A 19654-nucleotide genomic window follows, 5' to 3' on the forward strand; every position below is an offset into this window, starting at 1 on the left:
TCTAATAATAATATGAGCAACAGCAGCCCTTGAGCGCTCACCATATGTTTCTCGTCGTATTAATCCCATTAGAGTGATACACTAATATTAATTAATGGGTATTAAAACTTGCTACGGCGCCCCTGCCTCAGCTCACCCCTAAGGCAATCCAGGGAGGTTGGGGCTGTCCAGGCGCCCATTTGTCAGATGAGGAAACCGAGTCTGGGAAAGCCACTAAGCCGAGGTCTCCCAGCGGGGATCTAACTCGGAGTCTTTAACCAGCTCTCTTGGACACAAGCCACTGCTCATTGACTAGGTGGGAGGTGGGCTGCAGGAGGCACCCTTGCTTCTTCGGGCCTCAGTTTCCCCGTGCGCCATAAGAGCACCCCTTTTTTGACCAGGGCTGGTGTTCAGGAGGTTGCTCAGAGGCCTATGTTCGGACCCACGCAGGGGCCCTGTGACCCGAGCGGCAACTTCTTTGACCTCTCTGGGAATTAACAGAATCTATCCATTTCCCTATGGGGCTTAAACCACACCCCTTTGAAGCCACCAGGTTGCAAGTGGGGAACCTGGAATTCGTCATTGACCCAACAAATATTTATTAGTGCCTTCTGTGTGCCTGGCTCTGCAGAGGCAGCCGATGTTCCCCACCCTCTGGTACCCTCCTCCTGGACCTCCCAGTCTGGTGGGAAAGATGAAAGCCAGAGCAGCAGTGACCCTGCGAAGTGGTCAGCTGCGATGGGGGACGCTCGGGCACACCAGCTAACGGAGACTGACCAAGCGTTGATGGGGCCGAGGAGGCAGCGGCGGGTGGCGGGCAGGGTATTTGGGGAAATGAAAGAGGCTGAGGGCTGCTAGAACTAGAAAGGACGGGGGGGGGGGGGCACTGAGGCTGGCGAAGAAGGGGAAAGGTGAGCCTTGAACCCAGTCAGCTGCGGGACCGCGAACTCGCCAGAGGTGGTGAGGCGCCTTGCGTTGAGGCGGGGGAGGGCGTTAGGGAGGACGCCGGCAGAGCTGCGGGGCAGAAACCCCCGAGGGCGGCGTGGGGGTGGGGAGGCAGGAGGAGAGGCGGAGGGCAGAAACCCGAGTGGGGGGCCTGGGCCTAGAGGAGGGGGTGGGACAGGACTAGTGAGCAATGGGGTATTGTGAAGGGACAGGCCCCGCCTGAAGTCCCAGTTAGACTCGAGCCCCGCCCGCGGCCTCTTAAAATAGAGAAACAGCCTTTGGGTAGGCGAGTGGGGGCGCTGCTAACGTCAGGAACTGGCGCTGCTAATGTAGGGGCCTGTTCCATTGTGAGGAAGCACCCATTTCCTGATGAGTCCCATGTTACAAAAGGGGAAACTGAGGCTCAGGGAAATGTAGCCACTGTTGAGGTGTCACATCGAGTAGGTGATAGAATCGGGGTTTAAATCCAGGCATGTCCTGCTTCTCCTCCAAACCAACCCACACTGGCCCATGGGCCACCAGTTATTGGGCCACTAGTTTGCAGGCCACCAGTTTGTGTTGGCTGTGGGTCAGGGGAAGAGTGGAGACTGGCCCTTCCTGGTTTGGGTCAAGCTCGGACTTCTGTGTAGCATTTATAGGAGCCAGTTACCATGGACTGTCATTACTACCACGACTACTATTATTTTTTCATCATTTCCCACTTGCAAACAACAGAACTTTTTTTTTTTTTAATATACTTTTATTGATTTCAGAGAGAGGAAGGGAGAGGGAGAGAGAGATAGAAACATTAATGATGAGAGAGTCATTGATCAGCTGCCTACTGCACGCCCCCTTCTGGGGATGGAACCTGCAACCCAGGCATGTGCCCTGACCGGGAATTCAACAGCGATCTCCCAGATCATAGGTCGATGCTCAACTGCTGAGCCATACCAGCTGGGCTTAAACAACAGAACTTTATTATTATTTTTTAAAAATATTTTTTTATTGGTTTCAGAGAGAGGAAGGGAGAGAGAGAGATAGAAACATCAATGATGAGGGAGAGTCACTGATCAGCTGCCTCCTGCATGATCCCCAAGGCTGGGGATCGAGCCCACAACCCAGGCACATGCCCTGACTGGGAATCGAACCTCGATCTCCTGGATCATTAGTTGATGCTCAGCCACTGAGCCATGCTGGCTGGGCAACAACAGAATTTTAAAACACTAGATCCTCAAACAGAGCACCCAGGGGCAGAGAAACTGGCTAGAGCCTGTGTCTGGATTTTATCTCTGTGGCTGCTGGAAGGTCCACCCTGCTTCCTTATGGCCCATTTCCACTTATTCCCCTCCTCCAGGATGCACTTCGTGCTTGTTCGATGTGGTCCCTGATGACATCTCTCCCACTTGGCTCCCACTGACAACTCCCCATGGGGCTTCTTGCCCACCTTGCTGAGTCACACCTCTACCCTACTGTTTCCCACCAGCCTGTTGGCCCAGCCTGACACCCTCCTCCAGCCTCTTCTCTCCTTCTGGTTCCCCTGTAATGCCTCCGGTATGGGGTGTCTATGCCCTGCTCTGTCTCCTCCAGACTGGGGGTTCCTCAGGGTGGAGCTGAGGCTTCTGGAATGGAGGCAGTATGGCCAGGCCCAGCCAAACACAGAAGAAGATGCTGTAAATATTTTTAAAGGGCAGTTCCAGGGAATTATGGTCCCCCTCCTACTCCCCTCTAGGCAGGAGCCACTCTACTCTGTGGGGAATAGGCAGCCAAGAGGGGCCTGAGGGTGGAAGCAGATGATGCAGGAAGCCAAAGTTTGGGGGTGGTGCCTGGAGAGTTCTGAGAGTTCTGTGTAGGCCCAACATTTGCCCAGTAGGGGTGGTGGGATGGTGGGGGTGGGGGGGTGGGGGACATGGGGAGAGTGGGAGTAGGAGGACTGCTCATCTTCCCTCACCTCTCTCTGCCACTTCACATCTTTTTGTATTTTGGAAGCAAATTAATATTTATGGTTAAATTGGTGGTTATTATTAACCTCACAAAATTATTGTCTTGGCTCTGATTTATAGAAGCCACTCCTGAGCTTGCTCCTTGATTCCTCTCAGGGCTCTATGTAACTGGGCCGTTTTCCAAAGGAGGAAACTAAGGCACAGAGGGGTGAAATGCTTGGCGGGAGTTACACAGCCCAGATGAGGGGTAGCTGGACTGGGAACCCAGGGCTGTCGGAGGCTTTGGAAGGAAAAGGCTGGGATGAGGAAGGGTGCAGCCAGTACCCTTGGTTCAGATCCCAGCTCCTCCCTGTTTTTCTGGTTAGTAAGAGTTGGGGGGCAGAGGGGGAGCTGGCATAAGATCCCATTACAATTGGAGGGGTCAGAAGGAGACCCTAGTAGTGGTGGTGGTGGTGGTTCCTGGGTCTATGACCTCTTGCCCTGAATGGTGGTGAGTGCTCTGTCCACAGAGGTATTTAAACAGACGGAGACCTCAGGGTGGCAGGTCAACCTCCTCCCACCTTGAACGGTGAGCTCGGTTTTCTGAGCTCAAGGTAGCTGGGCGACCGCAACACCTCCATGGACCCTCCTCTTCCCCTGCCAGGGAAACCCTGCCAACTTCTCCAGCGGAGTTGTCCCGCTGCAGGCAGCCTCCGGCCCCCTCCAATTGGTTGCGGGGGCCGATGACTTCACTGGTTGCCACAGCGAACGCTCTGCTCTGGAAGTGGGCAGCCGGAGCCCACCCTGAGTAAAAGTAGTAATGTGTCCTGGATGCGACCGCCCCCACGTGTACTTTTGTGTGTGTGTGTGGTGTCCAGAGACCTGGATTCTCCACCAAGAGGGTGGGAGGCTGGCTTCCCTCCGCGCCTCAGTTTCCCTGCCTGTGAAAAAGGGACCCTGCTCCTGATGCACAGTAGGCGGCTCGGTAAATGTAAAATTTACCAGGTAGTCTCATAGTCGGCAGAGACTCTTGCTGAGGGCAACAACACGCAGCAACAACAATAATACAAATAATAATGGCTGATTACCCGGGAGCCCTCCCAATATTATCTCCAAATTGCAGAGGAGAGAGATAAGTACAAGTCACTTGTTTAAGGTCCCACAGCCAGGAGAGAAAAGGTAATAGATCTGGACCCAGGTCTTGGTGTCCCCAGATTCTAAACTTGTGCTACACGGCATTTTGAGAATTTAAAAACCCTCTTGGGTGAGTCACATTTGAGGATGGACTCTGGGGTCACAATAGCCCCCAAGCTCAGGGCTTTTTTGCCCTGCATGTGGTGAGGGCACCCTGGGTTGGGCAGATCAGCTTACTGAGCTCTAAAAGGGTCTTCAATAGGGAATGACTGGTCAGTGCCCTACTCCCCACCAGTGCCCAGGACCCAAACCTCAATAGTCTTTGCAGAGGATGAAGGAGGAATGGCTTTCAGATCTGAGAGGGGTAGGGTGAGGCTGACTCAGGAACTTCTCTTTCCTCTACAGATTATTAGTGTTTAGCCACTATTGACATACTTCTTTTAAAATATAACTAATTTATTTTCAATAATGGAGTTATTTTTAATACCAGTAGGGTATGAGCTGGGCAAGGAGGTAGATTGGGAGTCCAGGAGGAAGGGATGGTTGAGCTGAGACCTGAGGGATGAGCTGCAATTAAATAGCACCAGAGAGGAGGGAGAGTGGTCCTGGCAGAGGACACAACCGGTGCAAAGATTCTGAGGCAGAGCTGAGCACAGTGTGAGGGAAAGCAGAAAGAAGGCATAGGCTGGAGCAGTGTGCACACGGAGCCAACTGGGGGTGAGATGGGTGGGCGGCTAGGGATGAGAAAGGCTTGTCTCCCTGGAAATGACCGGTTTTCATCTTCTTTCAGAAGGAGCTGAGCCTGCCTCGCCGTGGACGGGGGTGAGTTCACCTGGAACTGGTAGGCTGGGTGGGGGCCCTGTGGTCCTGGGCACAGATATTTCAGCAGCAGCCTCCAAATTGTGAATTTATTTAATAATTACAACAAAACTTCCAACCTTGATCCTATTCCCGGTGTTTGCAAAGTACATCACAAGTACCTCACTTGGCCTCACCACAGGCTAGGAGGCCCAGGCTAGTTTGCAAATGAGGAAACGGGTGAAAAAGGGGTTGCGTCACTGGCTCAAGGGCACCCAGTTCAGAAGAAGGCAAACTTCTCTGGTATCCAGAGTCCAGACTCGAGAATTACAACCTAATATACTGGAAGCAGCTTACATGCCTCCCATGACAGGGAGCTCACTCTTTCAGGGAACATGGATAGAAAATTGTATCATTCAGGGTTACATAAGCATTCCTGTACGTTGGCATTTTTGGATCCCCAAAGTTTCAAAGAATATTTTGTTCAATGCCTTCACTAGTTAACAGATAGGGAAACCAAAGCCCTGGAGAGGGAAGGGTTTACCTTGTGCTGATGGTCTGGAAGTGCATGAGTGCAGACACCCCCCTCTTTGGGGGCTGTGTTCGACCAAGTTGGGAGTACAAATTTCTTGCTCATCTGTGAAGTCATTCACTCAACAAGCTTTTTTTGAGCACCTACTGTGTGCCAGGCAGAAGGGACACAGGGACTAGTCATTGTTGGATCCTGCCTATGCAGTTCGCACTCTCTTGGGTTGAGTGTTGGTGAAGTGATGTTATGAAGGGAAGAAATGAAATAGATAGAGGGGCTGGGGGGCAGCTTTAGCCCTGAAGATGTGGAGCCTCTTGGAGGAAGTGACATTTGAGCCTAAATCCGGAACAGGAAGAAGAGGTCAGGGGGAAAGTCTGAGGGAAACAGCATTTCAGGCAGAGGGGACAGCATGGGCAAAGGTCCTGAGGTGAGAACCAGCTTGGCATTGGAAGAACAGTTTGGAGACAGGAGTAGCTGGAGTGAGTGAGCACAGGGGAGATGGGAGGGAGAAAAGAAAGAAGGGGTCCTGGGGGCTGGGTGAGAGTGAAATCTGATGGTGGGGATGAGGACAGAGTGGCCCTCAGACCCTGACCATCTGCTCTCCTTGGACTGGGGATAGTGCCACTGGCGGGGAGGAGCCCGGCCCCAATAGGGGCTGGGTCTTGGACATTGCCCTGAAAGCAGCATTTGCCCAGGGGTGGGGTGGAGGACACTGAATCAGTCCGAACCACGGAGGGCAAAGTCCTATGCCACGGGCCAGAATCAGAACAAAGACTCCCTAAGCGTTGTTTAGTCTCTGCCACCTGCGGTGTACCAGACTGGGTCCACCCAATGATTCAAGGGGACCAGAGACAGACACAGACGACCCCCGTCCTTCGGGGTCTTGGCAAGGCATGAGGGAGGGTGGGACTCGGGGCGCCCCGGGTGGTCGTGTAGGGGCGGCTTCGCTGAGGAGGGGCAGGTGGGGCCAAAGTCAGATCTGGCTGAGGGACCCGCGGAGCACGGACCTGGAGGCGCGGCCGGGGCCTGGAGTGTGCGCCCCTGAGGCTGAGACCCGCCGCCAGGGGTCGCCAATGCCGGGGTTGGAGGATAGGGGCGGGGCCTGCTCGGATCCTGAGTCCAGGAGACCCCAGAGAGCTGGGAAAGCGCCGAGGCCGGGAGGGGCGGGTCTAGGCGATGGAGCTATAATGCGGGCACGGGATGCAGTGACAGCCCTTCCTTTCCGTCCGTGTAGTCTGCGGGCCTGGAATACGGCAGCCCCGGTGTCCCTTCCCACGAGGAAATGACACCGGCGACTCCTGCCCGCACCCTAATCGCTACTGCCGCTGGACTGAGCCTGCGCGCAGGTGCGGGGCTACGAGCCCCGCCCCGAGGCAGAGCGAGTCCGCCCCCCGCGCCCCTGGCGGCCCAGCCCTCCTGCCGCGTCTGCCTGATATGCTGTCCCCACATTCGCGTCTGTCGGTCCCTGTCGGATCACGCCACGAGCAGGGTTTGGGGGCCACAAAGGGGGCGTCGGTACCCGGCTGTGTAGACGCCGCCTGGCCTCGCCATGAAGTCCCGAAGGGACAAGCTGCACATCCCGGCGCTGACTCTCGAGTGAGTGGCTGGAAAAGGGGAAAATGGGGGGGAGGGGCAGACTGACAACCACCCTTCCCCTCCGTCTCCGTTCAAGTCGTCCAGAGTCGCGCCGCTGCCTCCAGGGAGCTTTCCTGGGTGATCGGTCTGGCCCCGCCCTCGAGGCCTGCTGGAGACCCAGAATCCCGGGCCTTGGGCCCCTTTTTCCTTTTCCTTGAGAGCCGCAGTCCTGGTACGCAGCCCTGGTTGGCCTTTGGATTAGGCCACACACAGGGGCCGCTGCCAGGATCACTGTCCCCGGCCTCTTTCTTTGCAGTCTATCTCCGAGTAGCCAGAGCCCATCCTTGCTGAGCCCCAGCAGCCCCTGCAGCCCTTGCAGCCCCTCCCTGGGACTGCATCCCTGGAGGTAAGTGACAGCAAGCAGGACAGGGCTCAGACATGCCCTGGTACCCCAAAGCCTTGGAAACTTCCCAAACCCAGCTCCCTCCCCAAGGTACTGTGGGCTGCTGACCTTGCCTCTCTGGGCCTCAGTTTACCCCTCATAAAATAGCGCTGTGAACCACACTAGGGTCCTGATGGGGAAATTCCATTTTCAGCCATAGCCAGCAGGTCCCCCGTCTGACAGGTGGCCAACGCGAGGACAGAACTTGAGCTGTTGCCCAAGGTCCTGAGACAGGTGCTGGGTTCCCAGACTGCTCAGGACCCTCCCTTGCTGAATCAGCCTGGCTCCCAGGCTGTGACCTCAGGGATCCTCCCCACACCCAGCTCAGCTGGCCAGAAAGCTGCTCCTTCTGAATGTACACACACACACACACACACACACACACACACACACACACACACGGCTGAGAGTTCACCATTAGAGCCTCAAGCACTGAACTTCACCAAGTAAAGAGGTGTAGGCAGAAAAGAACCAGTTTGGCTGAGCATCAGCCTTAAGTTCCCTCTGCAACCCTGGGAGGGAGGCACCCTTCCTGACCCCATTTTCCAACTGAGGAAACTGAGGCTCAAAGAGGAGATACCAGTTCTCTTGGTTCAGTATGTCTGGGGACCAAGCGGCAGGGCCAGCTTGGCAGGGCCAGCTTGGCTGCCAGAGTCTGTCAAGGGTCTGAGCCACCCTCTGACTGATGGGGCTCAGAGTCTTACCCCTGTACAGGACAGAATACATGAGCTCCTTGAACAGCTCAGGCACAAGTCCAGGGAGGGGACAGATGTAAGGGTAAGTGATGTCTAGAATTTGATGGCCCATCAGTCCTTTGAACCTTAGTGTGAATGAGCCACTCAGGCTCTTCTCACAGGCCTTTAATGGGGAGAAGAGAGAACAATTTGGAAACCAACCATACTGGGTACTGGGCAATGGGCAGATACCTTCATTTAGTCAACAGCATTTATTAGGCACCTGCTGTGTGCTAGGTGCTAAGTATCGCTGTGAACAAAATGAATGTAGTCTCTTCACTCATGGGGCTCTCAGGAATTGGGTAGTAAGCAAGTGGATGGACAAACAAGGTACATTCAGACAGGGAGCTCTCAGTGGAAGTTATGTTTGAGCTGAGGTGTGGGCAAAACTAGGGGAAGAGGCACCAGGCAGAGGGAATTGCATGTGCAAAGGTCCTGGAGCAGAACAGATTTTTAAAGCCTTTGTGGCTGCCTTAAGGTGAAGAAAAGTCTTCTGGGACAGAGGACAGGAATAGAGATGGCAGAAGCAGGGAGGTGGCTAGGTCAACATCTGCATAGGTAATGGTGGACCAGTCCAAATGTCCAGTGGGAGGCAGAGTGCTATAGCCCCCATTTAGCAAAGGAGGAAACTCAGGACCTTAGAAGCACAGAATCTCAGATTATGTTGTCCCGGGGGCACCTGGGAGACAGTGTTAAGCCAGAACTGAGTCAGTTTTGACTGGTTGAGAGCAATTTTACCTGGAGGAAAAAGAGGCAGAGTTTGGGGCTTTAGCGGAAGTCACTGGGCTGCTTCACTTGCCACCAGGGGGCAGCAGAGCCTCATCGCCTTGGATCAGGCATGAAAATGGGTTCTTGCCTCTCCTGCTCCAAAACACCCTAAAAATAAGCCCACATTTATCCTCGCAGCCTCCAAGGCCCCTTGAGTTTGGCCCCTTGGACCTCCTTTCCTCCTCCCCTCCTCCCCTCCTCCCCGTTCATCTCCTTCTCATTCACTCTGCTCTAGCCAAGCAGCTTCCTGGACTGCCAGAATGTGAGCTGGTACAGCCTCAGGGCCTTTGCACTTGCTGTACTTTCTGCCCAGAGCTTTATTTTCTCCATTTCCTCCTTTCTTCATTTTTCAAGTCTCCATCAAGCCCACAGATAAGGAAGCCTTCCTTGAACACACCCTATTTAAGGGTACCCAAGCCCTGGTTATATTCATTACACGCATCCATTATACCCATCTATTTCTCTCATCCGGAACCCATCATGGGTGTGATTTCCACATTTTCTTGTGTGACTATTGGGCTATTTTTCTCACCCAGAGGTCTTGAGTTTCAGACCTGGATCTCTCCTGGTCATCCTATACCTTCAGGGCAAGCCAGGCATACACCAGGTGCTCAGTTAATACTTGTGGCATGGACAAAAGGGAAGCAACTGAGAGGCCACTGCCTGTGGTGGTGGTGGTGGTGGTGGTGGTGGTGGTGGTAGTGGTGGTGGTAAGAAGAGTTAAAGAAGATCCTGAGTTGGGCCCTCACAACAAGGGGGCAACAGAGGCTGTTCTAGGCAGGAACGGCATTGTCAGAGCAGTGTTACCTCTGGGCCCTGAATGCCAAGGATGGAAAGAATTTGGACTTTCTACCCAGGGCACTGGAAGCCACCAAGCATGGGGCTGGGATGGGTGTGGACAGCTCATGGGCAGGTGGGAAGGGCTGAGGTGGTCAGACCAATGAGAGGCTGGGAGGGATCTGTACACCCACTTGGGGCTTATCCATTTACACAATATGTAATACAAGCAGAGAGTCAAAGCCCTAGTCATAGGCAGTGTTAGGATCTGAGCCCTGGGAGAGGGATTCACCCACGAGTGTAGTTTTGCTGTAACAGCAGTGGGAAACCATGGAGGGATTGTGAGCAGGTTAGGGACTTGACTTGGTAGGCATTGGGTTGGCACCAAAGGTCAGTGGCTCAGCCAGTCTTCCATGGCCTTTGCCATGGCCACAGGCCCTCTAGATTGTCAGCCTCAGCCCTCTATTCTGCAGAGGAAGGGGCCAGATGGATATTGGAGAAGCAGCTACTGGGGATGCCAGTGCAGTGGGTGTTATGGGGTCATATAGGAGGTGCAGGGTGTGGCTGCAGCTGGGGATAAGGAACAGCTGCTTTCCTGACTGTGTGCAGAAGTGTCCCCAGCACACATTGGGGCACAGCATGTCATTATATGGTGATATGAGACCGTGGCTTCATCCCCACTTGGGTCCCCAGACCTGGGGGAGCTTGAGTTCCCCCTACATAGGTGGCTGGGCACATGAAGGCCATAGATGACCCCTCCCATTTTCATCTCCACATCTGGCCCCTCAGCAAGTCCTGTCCCTTGTCCTCGAAAGAAGTCCAGAATCCACCTACTTATCTCTACAACCCCACCCTGGTCCAAGCCTGAGTGTCCCCCTCCCAGATCCTGTCACAGCCCCTCACTAGCCTCCTGCCACCTCCACTCTTGCCCCCAACAGCTCCTGTTCCCAGTGGCTTTGTCTGGTGGACTTGGAGAGCATTCCTGGGGAGATGCCCAATAGGTGTCTGGATCACAAAGTGGGCCACCTGAGGGTGACACTGGACATGAGGAGAAAGGATAGGGAGTCTGAGAGAGACTTGAGAAGCAAAATCAGAGGCAAGAGGGATGAGCAGGTTAGGACTCCACACTGAGCAGCAGCACCTCCTCTCAGTCTCCCCTTCTCAGGAATGTAGTCTGGATTTCAGTGTCAGTCCTGGGCCAGTTACCAAAGTATCTTGTGGCCTCTGAAGGGGCCTTCCTGAGAGTGATGCTGTCTCTGACTTATTGGGGCTGTCATGAGAGGAGGAAGCATTAATTTACTGCCTACTGTATGAGACATTTCTCCTTCCATTGTGAACACGACGTACCGTACCCCCAACCCGGTAACAGTCATTTTCTGTGCCACTGATTCCTTCCATTTTCAAGAGGGATATGTGTAGATGAGGAAACAGAGGCCTGGAAGTTAGCCTGATGCTACATTTACATATAATTCATATAATCATCTTGTCCACCCTGTTTTTCTCCCATTTTACAGTAAAAAAGACTGAGACTTGCAAAGTTAAATCAGGGATCTGATTCCTGTCTGTAGCCAGGCTGATGCTCTTTCTGTCACACAGGCAGAGCACAGCTTGTCAGATGCCCAGACTCAGTTTGCTAAACACTCCCTCTGTGCCAGTCCAGTACTGGGAGATGCTGGAACCCAAGGAGCCAAGCCTGGGGAAGACAAAGGCCTACAGACACAAGAGAAGGCTTCCTGGAGGAGGGGATGCAGGATTTTGCCAGGCAGGAAGAACATTCCAAGGAGGGGAGCCAGCGTGGGCGGGGTAGCATGAGCCCGGCCAGGCTGCTGGATGGGCCTTGAGTGTTGCACTGAGCTGAAGGGGTTAGCGCCGCTGGAGGGAGGGAAAGGGGGGTCGTGATCAGATTTACATTTTATGGGAAAGGAGCCATTTTCCAAAGCCCGACCTCGGAGTACCGCCAACGCCCCGCCCCCGCCGCTCTCCTCCTGGCAACGGCCAGACCTTCGAGGCGCGGCCCAGGCAACGCCCCGCCCCTCCGCCAGCGGCCCTCGCAACACCCCGCCTACACGGCTGCACGCGGGGCGGCCCGCACAGCTTCCGCCTCGCTCACTCCGCCCCCGTCAGGCCCCGCTGGGCGGGGTCCCCTGCGCGCGCTTCCTCCCCGCCACCCCGCCACGGCCCCGCGCGCCCTCCTCCCCATCCCCGCCCCGCGCTCCCGGGCTCCTGGGGCCGATCCCGCCGTGGAGGCTCGCCCCGGGCCGCCGCCGGCTGTGCCCACGCGCCTCCTGGGCCTCCGGCGGCACAAAGGGAAGCAGCAGCATGTCTGACCCCAGCTACTGGACGGCGGTGGCGGCTCCTGGCCACCGGAGCCGCCTGGCCAAGGGCGCGCTGCTGCAGCGCTCCAAGAGGTAGGGGACGCCGCGAGGGTAAAGGCGCGGCAGCCGGCCGAGTGGACACTGTTTGCCAGGAGTGCGTCTGTGCGTGACGGTCGGGGGACGAAGGAGGACGGGCGTCCCAGACGCCCTCCTTGCGCCCCTCGTTATCCACACTGTGGTGGGTGTCTGTTGGTCGGTGTGGCAGCTGGGGTAGTGATGAGGCATCAGTGAGTTGAGACAGAGGCAGGATTCGAACCCAGGGCTCTAGGCCTGGACCGACCTGGGGAAGTGCTTCTTGGAAAAACTGACGCTGATCTGCCCCTGGGGCCAGCTAGAAATGTTGATTCACAAACATTTACTGCATGAGGTTGGCGTGCTTGTAGGGTGTTAGGAGCGCCAATGGTTGGATTTAACCTGGAGCAAAACCTGGCCTCTCTTCGAGTCTTAGTTTCCCCTTCTCAAAAGCAGAGACTAAGCAAGGGCTGTGGGCTCTACTGGACCTGGATTCAAATGCCAGCTCAGCCACTGCCAGGCTGTGCGACCTCAGGCAGTTTCTTTATCTCTCTGTGCTTGGGTGTCATCAGTGCTGGGATGGGGCATTCCCAAAGGGGAGCACTGGCAGAAGCTGGGCTGTGGAACCTCAGATGCCAAGTGCAAGGGCTTAGGCTCTTCTCCCAGACCCTGGAGAGCCATAGAGGGCTTATGGGCACCTCAGGGACTGGGTGCAGGGAACTGGCCTCAGGCCCCTATTTTCTGCCGTATTCTCAATCTCTGTTGAACCACATGGGTGGTGATTGAACCATTATGCTGCTTCTCAGGGTCGTGGGCCTCTTCCAGGGAGGGCTGAGTAAATAGCACTCAACAGATGCTCAGAAAGGGAACAAAGCGTTCCCACTTCCCCTTTGACATGTCCAGTTAGGCTTTTTTCAAGAAGGCCCCACCTGAGAATAAGAGGTAGACCACCAAGTGTTTTTCCCAAATGCTGTTGGAAGTGACAAATGATGGGAGTGGAGGTGGGGGTAAGGAACCAGGTGAGGGGCTGGGAGAGGATGTGGGACTGGTGCGTATGTGAAAGGAGGTGGGCAGGAAGTTTTGCAGGAACCTGTGGGTTTCACTTTTGCTTCTGCACCTCAGACTAGAGGACGATCCCTGTGGCTGTTGACATCTGTGGCCTCAGTTTTCCGGGCTCGAAAATGGGTGCATCTGGTCTCTCCTACCTCCTGGCTTGTTGGGATTGACAAACGGTGACTTAATTCTCTGGAGAGGCATGGCCTGCACTCTGACAACGCACTAGGCCTTGTAAGCGTTGTCAGCAGAAAGACTACAATACTATATATACCCACCACCATTTACCCAGCACTGGCCCAAAGCTGAGCTCTGGGTATTGGTTTTATCAGATCTTCCCAGCACCTTGCAAGGTATACAGATAGGGAAACGGAGGCTCAGAGGAACAGCCATGGGTAGGCTGGATCCAAACACTACCACCTCCACGCCTGTCTTGTCGCCTGGAATGGTGGCTGTTCACGCTTTCTCACACCTTGTCCTGCACTGTACCTTCTGCCTGGGACACTATTCCTGGCCCTGTAAAGCTCGAGGTTTCATCTCCCTCCCTGTGCAGAGTGCTGTGGCTGAGCTGCGTTGGCGGCTGGGGTGTGTGGGCTGATGCACTTGCCGAGCAAGTAGAGCTGTTGCTGGGCGACTGCTCTGGGGAAGTTGCCTGGGGGGGGGTGGGCAGCTGTTGACAATGTCATTCCCAACTTCCCTCTGTCTGGGTGGGCACTGGGGCCAGGGCACAGGTGGGCTCGGTCTGAGTAGAGGGCTGGTGGCCAGAAGGAGCTGGGATAGAGGGAAGGAAGGAAATGTGCAGGCAACATTTTGGCAGAACAGGAGACAGGGCCCAGCTGTGCAAGATCCTGACTTTAGGGTTTTTAAGGGTCAGGCTGGTATTTTGGGAGGATCTTGGGGAGGGGTGTTGTCAAGAGATTGAGGTAGTGGCCCTAAGAAAGGGTGCATGGAATGGCGTGGGGGCCTGCCTGCCTTAACCCACCTGTGGGTTCCAGGGTCCTCTCCACCCTCTGCCTTATTTTCCAGAGCTCCTGACAGTGGCCACAGCATAGGAAAGGTGTGGGGTGGGAGTGTGAACACCAAAGCCTGAGAAGCCAGGCCAGGTGCTCCTGGCTGTGTGCAGTGACCACCAGGAGGCTAGAACTGCTTCATGCCACCGCTGATAATAACAGTAATAGTAGATTTAGTAATAGTAATATTTGTCAAATATGACTCCCATTGGGCCTCCAAGTCTGGGCTAAGTAAGGGCCATGGTGGAGTCCAGCTAGGGGTGGAGTGGGAGTGGTTGTGCCTAGTTTCCTATTCTGCCCCAAGCCAGCTGCATGTGTGCTCCAGCCTGGGCACATGGTCCTGTAAGCCCAGAGGCCTGGGCCAATGCCTAACCCTATCCCCACCTACCCCTACAGCTGCCGCAGCGGGAACCGTAAGAGCCTTGTGGTAGGAACACCTTCACCAACCCTTTCCCGGCCCCTGTCACCACTGTCAGTCCCAACTGGTAAGCATGGGAGCAAGTGGGTGAGTGCTGTGTCCTGTCTCTACCCTTGATGACTGAGTTTTCCCTGGCCTCCTGCTCAGCAGGCAACAGCCCCCTGGATAGCCCCCGGAACTTCTCAGCTGTGTCAGCTGTCAACTTCCCCTTTGCCCGGAGGTGAGTGTTGCCTGGCTTTGGGGGATGGGGTGTCCTCATGACTGCTGAGGGGACAGGCAGGGTGTGTGTGCCTGATGGACCTGCCTCCTCATTGGCCTTTTCCCCTTCCCTGGTCCCTGCCTGTGTTGGTCCCTCCCTCTGGTTTCTGCCCCTGCCTCGGCCTTCTGCAGCCACACCTCTCACACTGACAGGTAATTTCAACAAGCCCTGGGGAGGAAGAGGGGACACCACCAGGTCTAAGAATCATTAATTCACTGAAAGCAATTTATTCATTTAATAGGAGTTTAACAAGAGTTGATGGAGGACTTGTTGTGTGCCAGGCATTTATTTTATTTTATTTTAATTTTTTATTTATTGATTGATTTTAGGGGAGAGAGAGAGAAACATTGATTTGTTGTTCCGCTTATTTATGCATTCATTGGTTGCTTCTTGTATGTGCCCCCTGACCAGGGATTGAATGTGCAACCTTGGGGTATCACAACAACACTGTAACAAACTGAGCTACCTGGCCAGGGCATGTGTGCCAGGCATTTAAGTGTCATTCGTTCAACATTTATTGAGTGCCTGTTGGGGGGCTGAGGAATGGGGGCTGGGCTTTGGCCCTTGGGGAGTCCTCAGTCTGGTGGAGGCAGCCAGCATGTACCCCAGCAGGTGCAACTCAGAGAGGTGGCGGCTTTGATGTGGGGGGCACACCGGTGACTAGAATCAAGGAGGACTTCCTGAGGAGGTGTCTGAAGGTTGAGGAAGAAACACAGTGGACTTGCCCACCCTGACTCACTGTTCTAGGCCTTATAGAGTCCTTTCTCCAGTGCAGCCAGAATCTGGCAGCCATGGTGTTTGTCCTTGGTCCCCACAAACCACAGGAGCCATGCCTTCCTTCCAATTCTTCTTGTTCTCCTCTCCAGGGCTGATGGCAGAAGATGGTCCCTCGCATCCCTCCCGTCTTCTGGCTATGGAACCAACACACCCAGCTCCACCGTCTCGGTACCTGTAGTCCCACCTTGGCAGGCAGACAGGCGGGTGCAAAGTTGGAGGGGGATATCTCTTTGGTTTTTTCAAGGGGTCAGATAGTTGTGCAGTCAGCAAATTCCTGGCTGCTACCTCTGTGCTGCATTCTGGGCAATGTGGAGGTCCCTGAGAGGACTCAGCCTTAGCCCCAGGAGCACCAATCTAGGGTACACAGATATCCCTAGCCTGTGGAATCAGGGCCTTGCCAGAGGGGATCTTGGGGCTGCCATGGGGAACAGGCAGACGACTTCCTGGATGAGAGGGCATCAGAGCTGGAGTATTAAGGGATACATGGGAGCCAGGTAGGCAAGTATTACCATCTGATGACCAGCCGGCAGCCTGGGCCTTGAGGGGTAGTGCTGGGGTCCTGGCTGTGGTGCTCACCATCGAACCCATGGCTCTGATACACCCTCCTGCCAGTCGAGCTCATCCTCGCGGGAGCGTCTCCACCAGCTTCCTTTCCAACCGACGCCAGACGAACTGTGTTTCCTGTCCAAGCATTTCCGCAGCTCAGAGAGTGTGGCTGATGAGGAGGGTGGCCACCGCTCACCCCGCCTTCGACCCCGCTCCCGTAGCCTCAGGTGGGCCTTAACCTCTAGCCCCTGCCCTAGCACCTCCCTGGGCTGGCTTTTGAACCGCACCATGGCTCCTCCTCCCCTTCTGGCCCTGACCCTGCCCTAGCCTGGCTCAGCCCCCTTCCCCTGGGCTGGGCCTCAGGTCCTGTGTAAAAGCTGATCATCACCCCCCTTCAGCCCTGGACGCACAACAGGAACCTTCGACAATGAGATCGTCATGATGAATCATGTGTACCGGGAGAGGTTCCCAAAGGTGGGCAGCACCATATGGCTGGACCGGCCCCAACACCCCTCCATGTTGCTGTCCGTCTGTGACAGACAGGCACTCTCTGTCGTCTTGGCTGTGTCCCCAGGCCTGTCCATTTCTATTTTTCCCTCTCGTTCTCAATTGTTCCCCCAGTCCTCTGACCCCATCGGCTTCATGGTCACCTCTCTCTCTCCCTGCTGTCTCTCCTGCCCCTGTCTGCATGTGTTGCCCCCCAGCCCCATCCAATGACAAAGTTACCCATCTCCCCCGCCCAGGCCACGGCCCAGATGGAGGGCCGTCTGCAGGACTTCCTCACTACCTTCTCGCCCGGTGCCCGGCTGGCACTGGCCGATGGCGTCCTGGGGTTCATCCACCACCAGATTGTTGAGCTGGCCCGCGACTGCCTAGCCAAGTCTGGAGAGGCACTTGTCACCTCCCGCTACTTCCTGGAGATGCAAGAGAAGCTGGAGAGGCTGCTGCAGGATGTGTGTGGGGGGCTTGGGGCTGGGGGTCCCCAGATGGGGCAGGACAGGGACAAGGGCCTACGAGTGATATCCCGCCCACCTGCCTCCAGGCCCATGAGCGCTCAGACAGTGAGGAGGTCGGCTTCGTTGTCCAGCTGGTCCGGAAGCTGCTGATCATCATCTCGCGGCCAGCAAGGCTCCTTGAGTGCCTCGTGAGTCCCCTCACACCACCAGTGCAAGAGGCCTAGCAGAGCTGAGACCAGGTCCCCAAGATACAAGACACAGTTCCCATTCTGTAGGGTTTAGAGAGGCTGCCAGGCTGGGGTGGGCTTCCTGTATGATGGGACAGGAGCTGAGACACCAGGGACAAGTAGAAACCACTTGTCAGAGTGCTCTGAGCAGAGGGCACAGCATTTGCAAAGGCCTGGAGATGAGACAAAGCCTTAGTTCCTTAGTTGACCAGTACCCTGCACCCCCAGGAGTTTGACCCTGAAGAATTCTACCACCTGCTGGAGGCTGCTGAGGGCCAGGCTCGAGAGGGCCAGGGCATCAAGACGGACCTGCCGCGGTACATCATTGGGCAGCTGGGCCTGGCCAAGGACCCCCTAGAGGGTGAGCTGCGGTGGGGCAGGGCGGAAAAAGGAGACTGAGGAGAGGCTGGGGTATAGTCAAATTATCCTTGTCTCTCTGTTTCCTGCCTTTGGTCACCTGTGGGACCTACTACGGGGAAAGTGCCTGAGATTCCAGGGTCAAGTAGCTGCATGTTGGACCCCCTGACCTGCCAGGGCCTTAGAACTTCAGTGTTCTCAAAAGCCAAGTTGAAATGGGCCAGAGGACCACCACTGGCAGTGACATTCACATTGTCCTGCAAATTCACAAAACCTGTTTCCAGTTTCATCCCACTGTGGCCCTAGAGGTGGACTCAGAGTCAAATCAGGCCACCTGCAGGCAAGAACTCCCCCAAACAGCCAGGATAGGGGAGCCAATATGTGGCACAAGGGGAGCGTGAAACTTGGGATGGCCTGGTCCTAAGGTGCTCAGGGCAGGCTCTGGGAAGAGGTGATGTTCAGGCTGAGGATGGAAAGGTGACCAGGTTCAGATCTGGGAGAGAAAAAGGGGGAGCCAGGTGGGGAAACTACAAAGGCTCTGAAGTGGGACTATGCCTGACATGTCAGAAGAGTAGCAAAGAGGGGATATAACTGAGGAGCTGAGGAAATGGGAGCTGGGCAGGGGGAGGAGGCAAGGGGGTTGGCAGGGCCTGGCTACAGTGGCCAGTGGCCACCTAGTGTTACTGCCTTGTTAACATGAGACCAGGCTGCCATTGTCCCCATTTAAAACTGGAAAGACTGAGGCTCCAGGCAGATGAGGTTGAGCAAGGGATCAGACACCCTAGACCACTGGTGGACTGGCCTTGTGGCCCAAGCCATCCTGCTGTCTGTCCAGTGAAGATAACACAGCACTGGAGATGGGACTGCTGTCAGAAGGGGCAAGACAGATGGTGGCTGAGGCTGTGTGGGCAGATCACCTATCTAGTACCCTGGGAAGCCCACTGAGAGTTGAAGGGGCTGCATTCAAACTCAGGTCTCTCAACCCTGAGCCTCCACCACCCCATTCCAGCCTAACTCTGGGACCATGAGACACTCTTCATTGCCACTGTCATAGCTCACAGTTCACAGACCACTCACTATGACCAACCTTTTGCTAAGCCCTGGGGCTGGACTGTAAGGGGGCTCTTCCCCCTTGGCCCTGCCCTGAGCTAGGAGGTTGTTAGGAACCAGTGTCACAACTGGTGTTCACTGGTCCAAGGTTTGGAGCCAAGGTTTGATGAAAGCTGAGTAATCAGAGCCTGGGCTGCCTGCTAGTCCTTTTAGATGGTTCCTCAGCTGTTTAGTCCAGCCTTCTGGGTTTGGCTGAAACTTGGACAGAGTAGGGACTCATTGGCAGTATCTTGGGAGCTGGTCAGGGGAGGCTTCACATCCCCAGCCCTGATGAGCCCTGGAGGCCTCAGGAAATCTGGGTGATAAGCGAGGTGTGGAGGCCCCATTCAAGTCTCCTCCCTTGTCTTGCAGAGGTGGTGCCTCTGAGTCACCTTGATGACAGAGGAGAGCCCCCAGCACCTGAGTCCCTGGAGGTAAGGCACAGAGTTTTGTGACGCCTCACCTGTCTTGTTCTTCTCAGGGCAGACCAGACAGCAATAGGAGGGCCTGGGTTTGCAGAAATTTTGCATGACTGGTGCTTAATAAATGCCTGTGTCTATGGGGGGAAGGTAGAGGAAGTTAGATTGCTGTGCTGTGTAGGTTGGGCAGGGCTGGAGAGGACTCTGGAAAGGTTTTGAAGGTTGTGTAGGAATTTTCTAGGTGGAGGGCAGGGCTTGAGCAAAAGCTCAGCAACTTGGACACTGAGTAGGAGAAGTTTGGATGGAAGAGAAAGTAGCATCAGGCACCAGGACTTGGGGACCGGAGGAGCCCAACCCACTCCTCAGGGGGTCAGGACCCTGAGCCCTTCTCGTCCCCCAGAGCCGTGCCCTAGTTGGTCCGTCACGGAGGAAGCCGTGTGAGAGCGACTTCGAGACCATCAAGCTCATTAGCAATGGGGCCTACGGGTGAGTCCTCAGGTCCCTCATAGACCCATTTCTCAGATACCCACGGGGATGGCTAAGACCCTGTGGTTCCTGAGTATACAGATAGGGAAAT

At 55.3% G+C, this 19654-nt stretch overlaps 1 protein-coding gene across 16 annotated transcripts in view; it reads left to right on the forward strand.

The window, feature by feature from the left end:
- MAST3 (microtubule associated serine/threonine kinase 3) overlaps window positions 1-19654 on the forward strand; it is a 35880-nt gene that overhangs the window by 302 nt on the left and 15924 nt on the right. Inside the window, exons 2-14 of one of the 16 annotated variants that reach the window (XM_081137357.1) lie at window positions 4747-4778; window positions 7175-7264; window positions 14426-14514; window positions 14595-14667; window positions 14838-14858; window positions 15573-15651; window positions 16096-16256; window positions 16428-16503; window positions 16773-16982; window positions 17072-17173; window positions 17441-17573; window positions 19031-19092; window positions 19478-19563. In XM_081137357.1, the coding sequence (XP_080993483.1) occupies window positions 4747-4778; window positions 7175-7264; window positions 14426-14514; window positions 14595-14667; window positions 14838-14858; window positions 15573-15651; window positions 16096-16256; window positions 16428-16503; window positions 16773-16982; window positions 17072-17173; window positions 17441-17573; window positions 19031-19092; window positions 19478-19563 (1214 nt within the window). Of the gene's footprint in view, window positions 1-4746; window positions 4779-6762; window positions 6880-7174; window positions 7265-11721; window positions 11988-14425; window positions 14515-14594; window positions 14668-14837; window positions 14859-15572; window positions 15652-16095; window positions 16257-16427; window positions 16504-16772; window positions 16983-17071; window positions 17174-17440; window positions 17574-19030; window positions 19093-19477; window positions 19564-19654 lie in introns of those variants that run through there. The other 15 variants (XM_081137365.1, XM_081137367.1, XM_081137369.1 and 12 more) reach the window with 15 other exon arrangements.

The sequence above is a fragment of the Miniopterus schreibersii genome (genome assembly GCF_964146895.1).
Source record: "Miniopterus schreibersii genome assembly, chromosome: 4".
Lineage (NCBI taxonomy): Eukaryota > Metazoa > Chordata > Mammalia > Chiroptera > Miniopteridae > Miniopterus > Miniopterus schreibersii.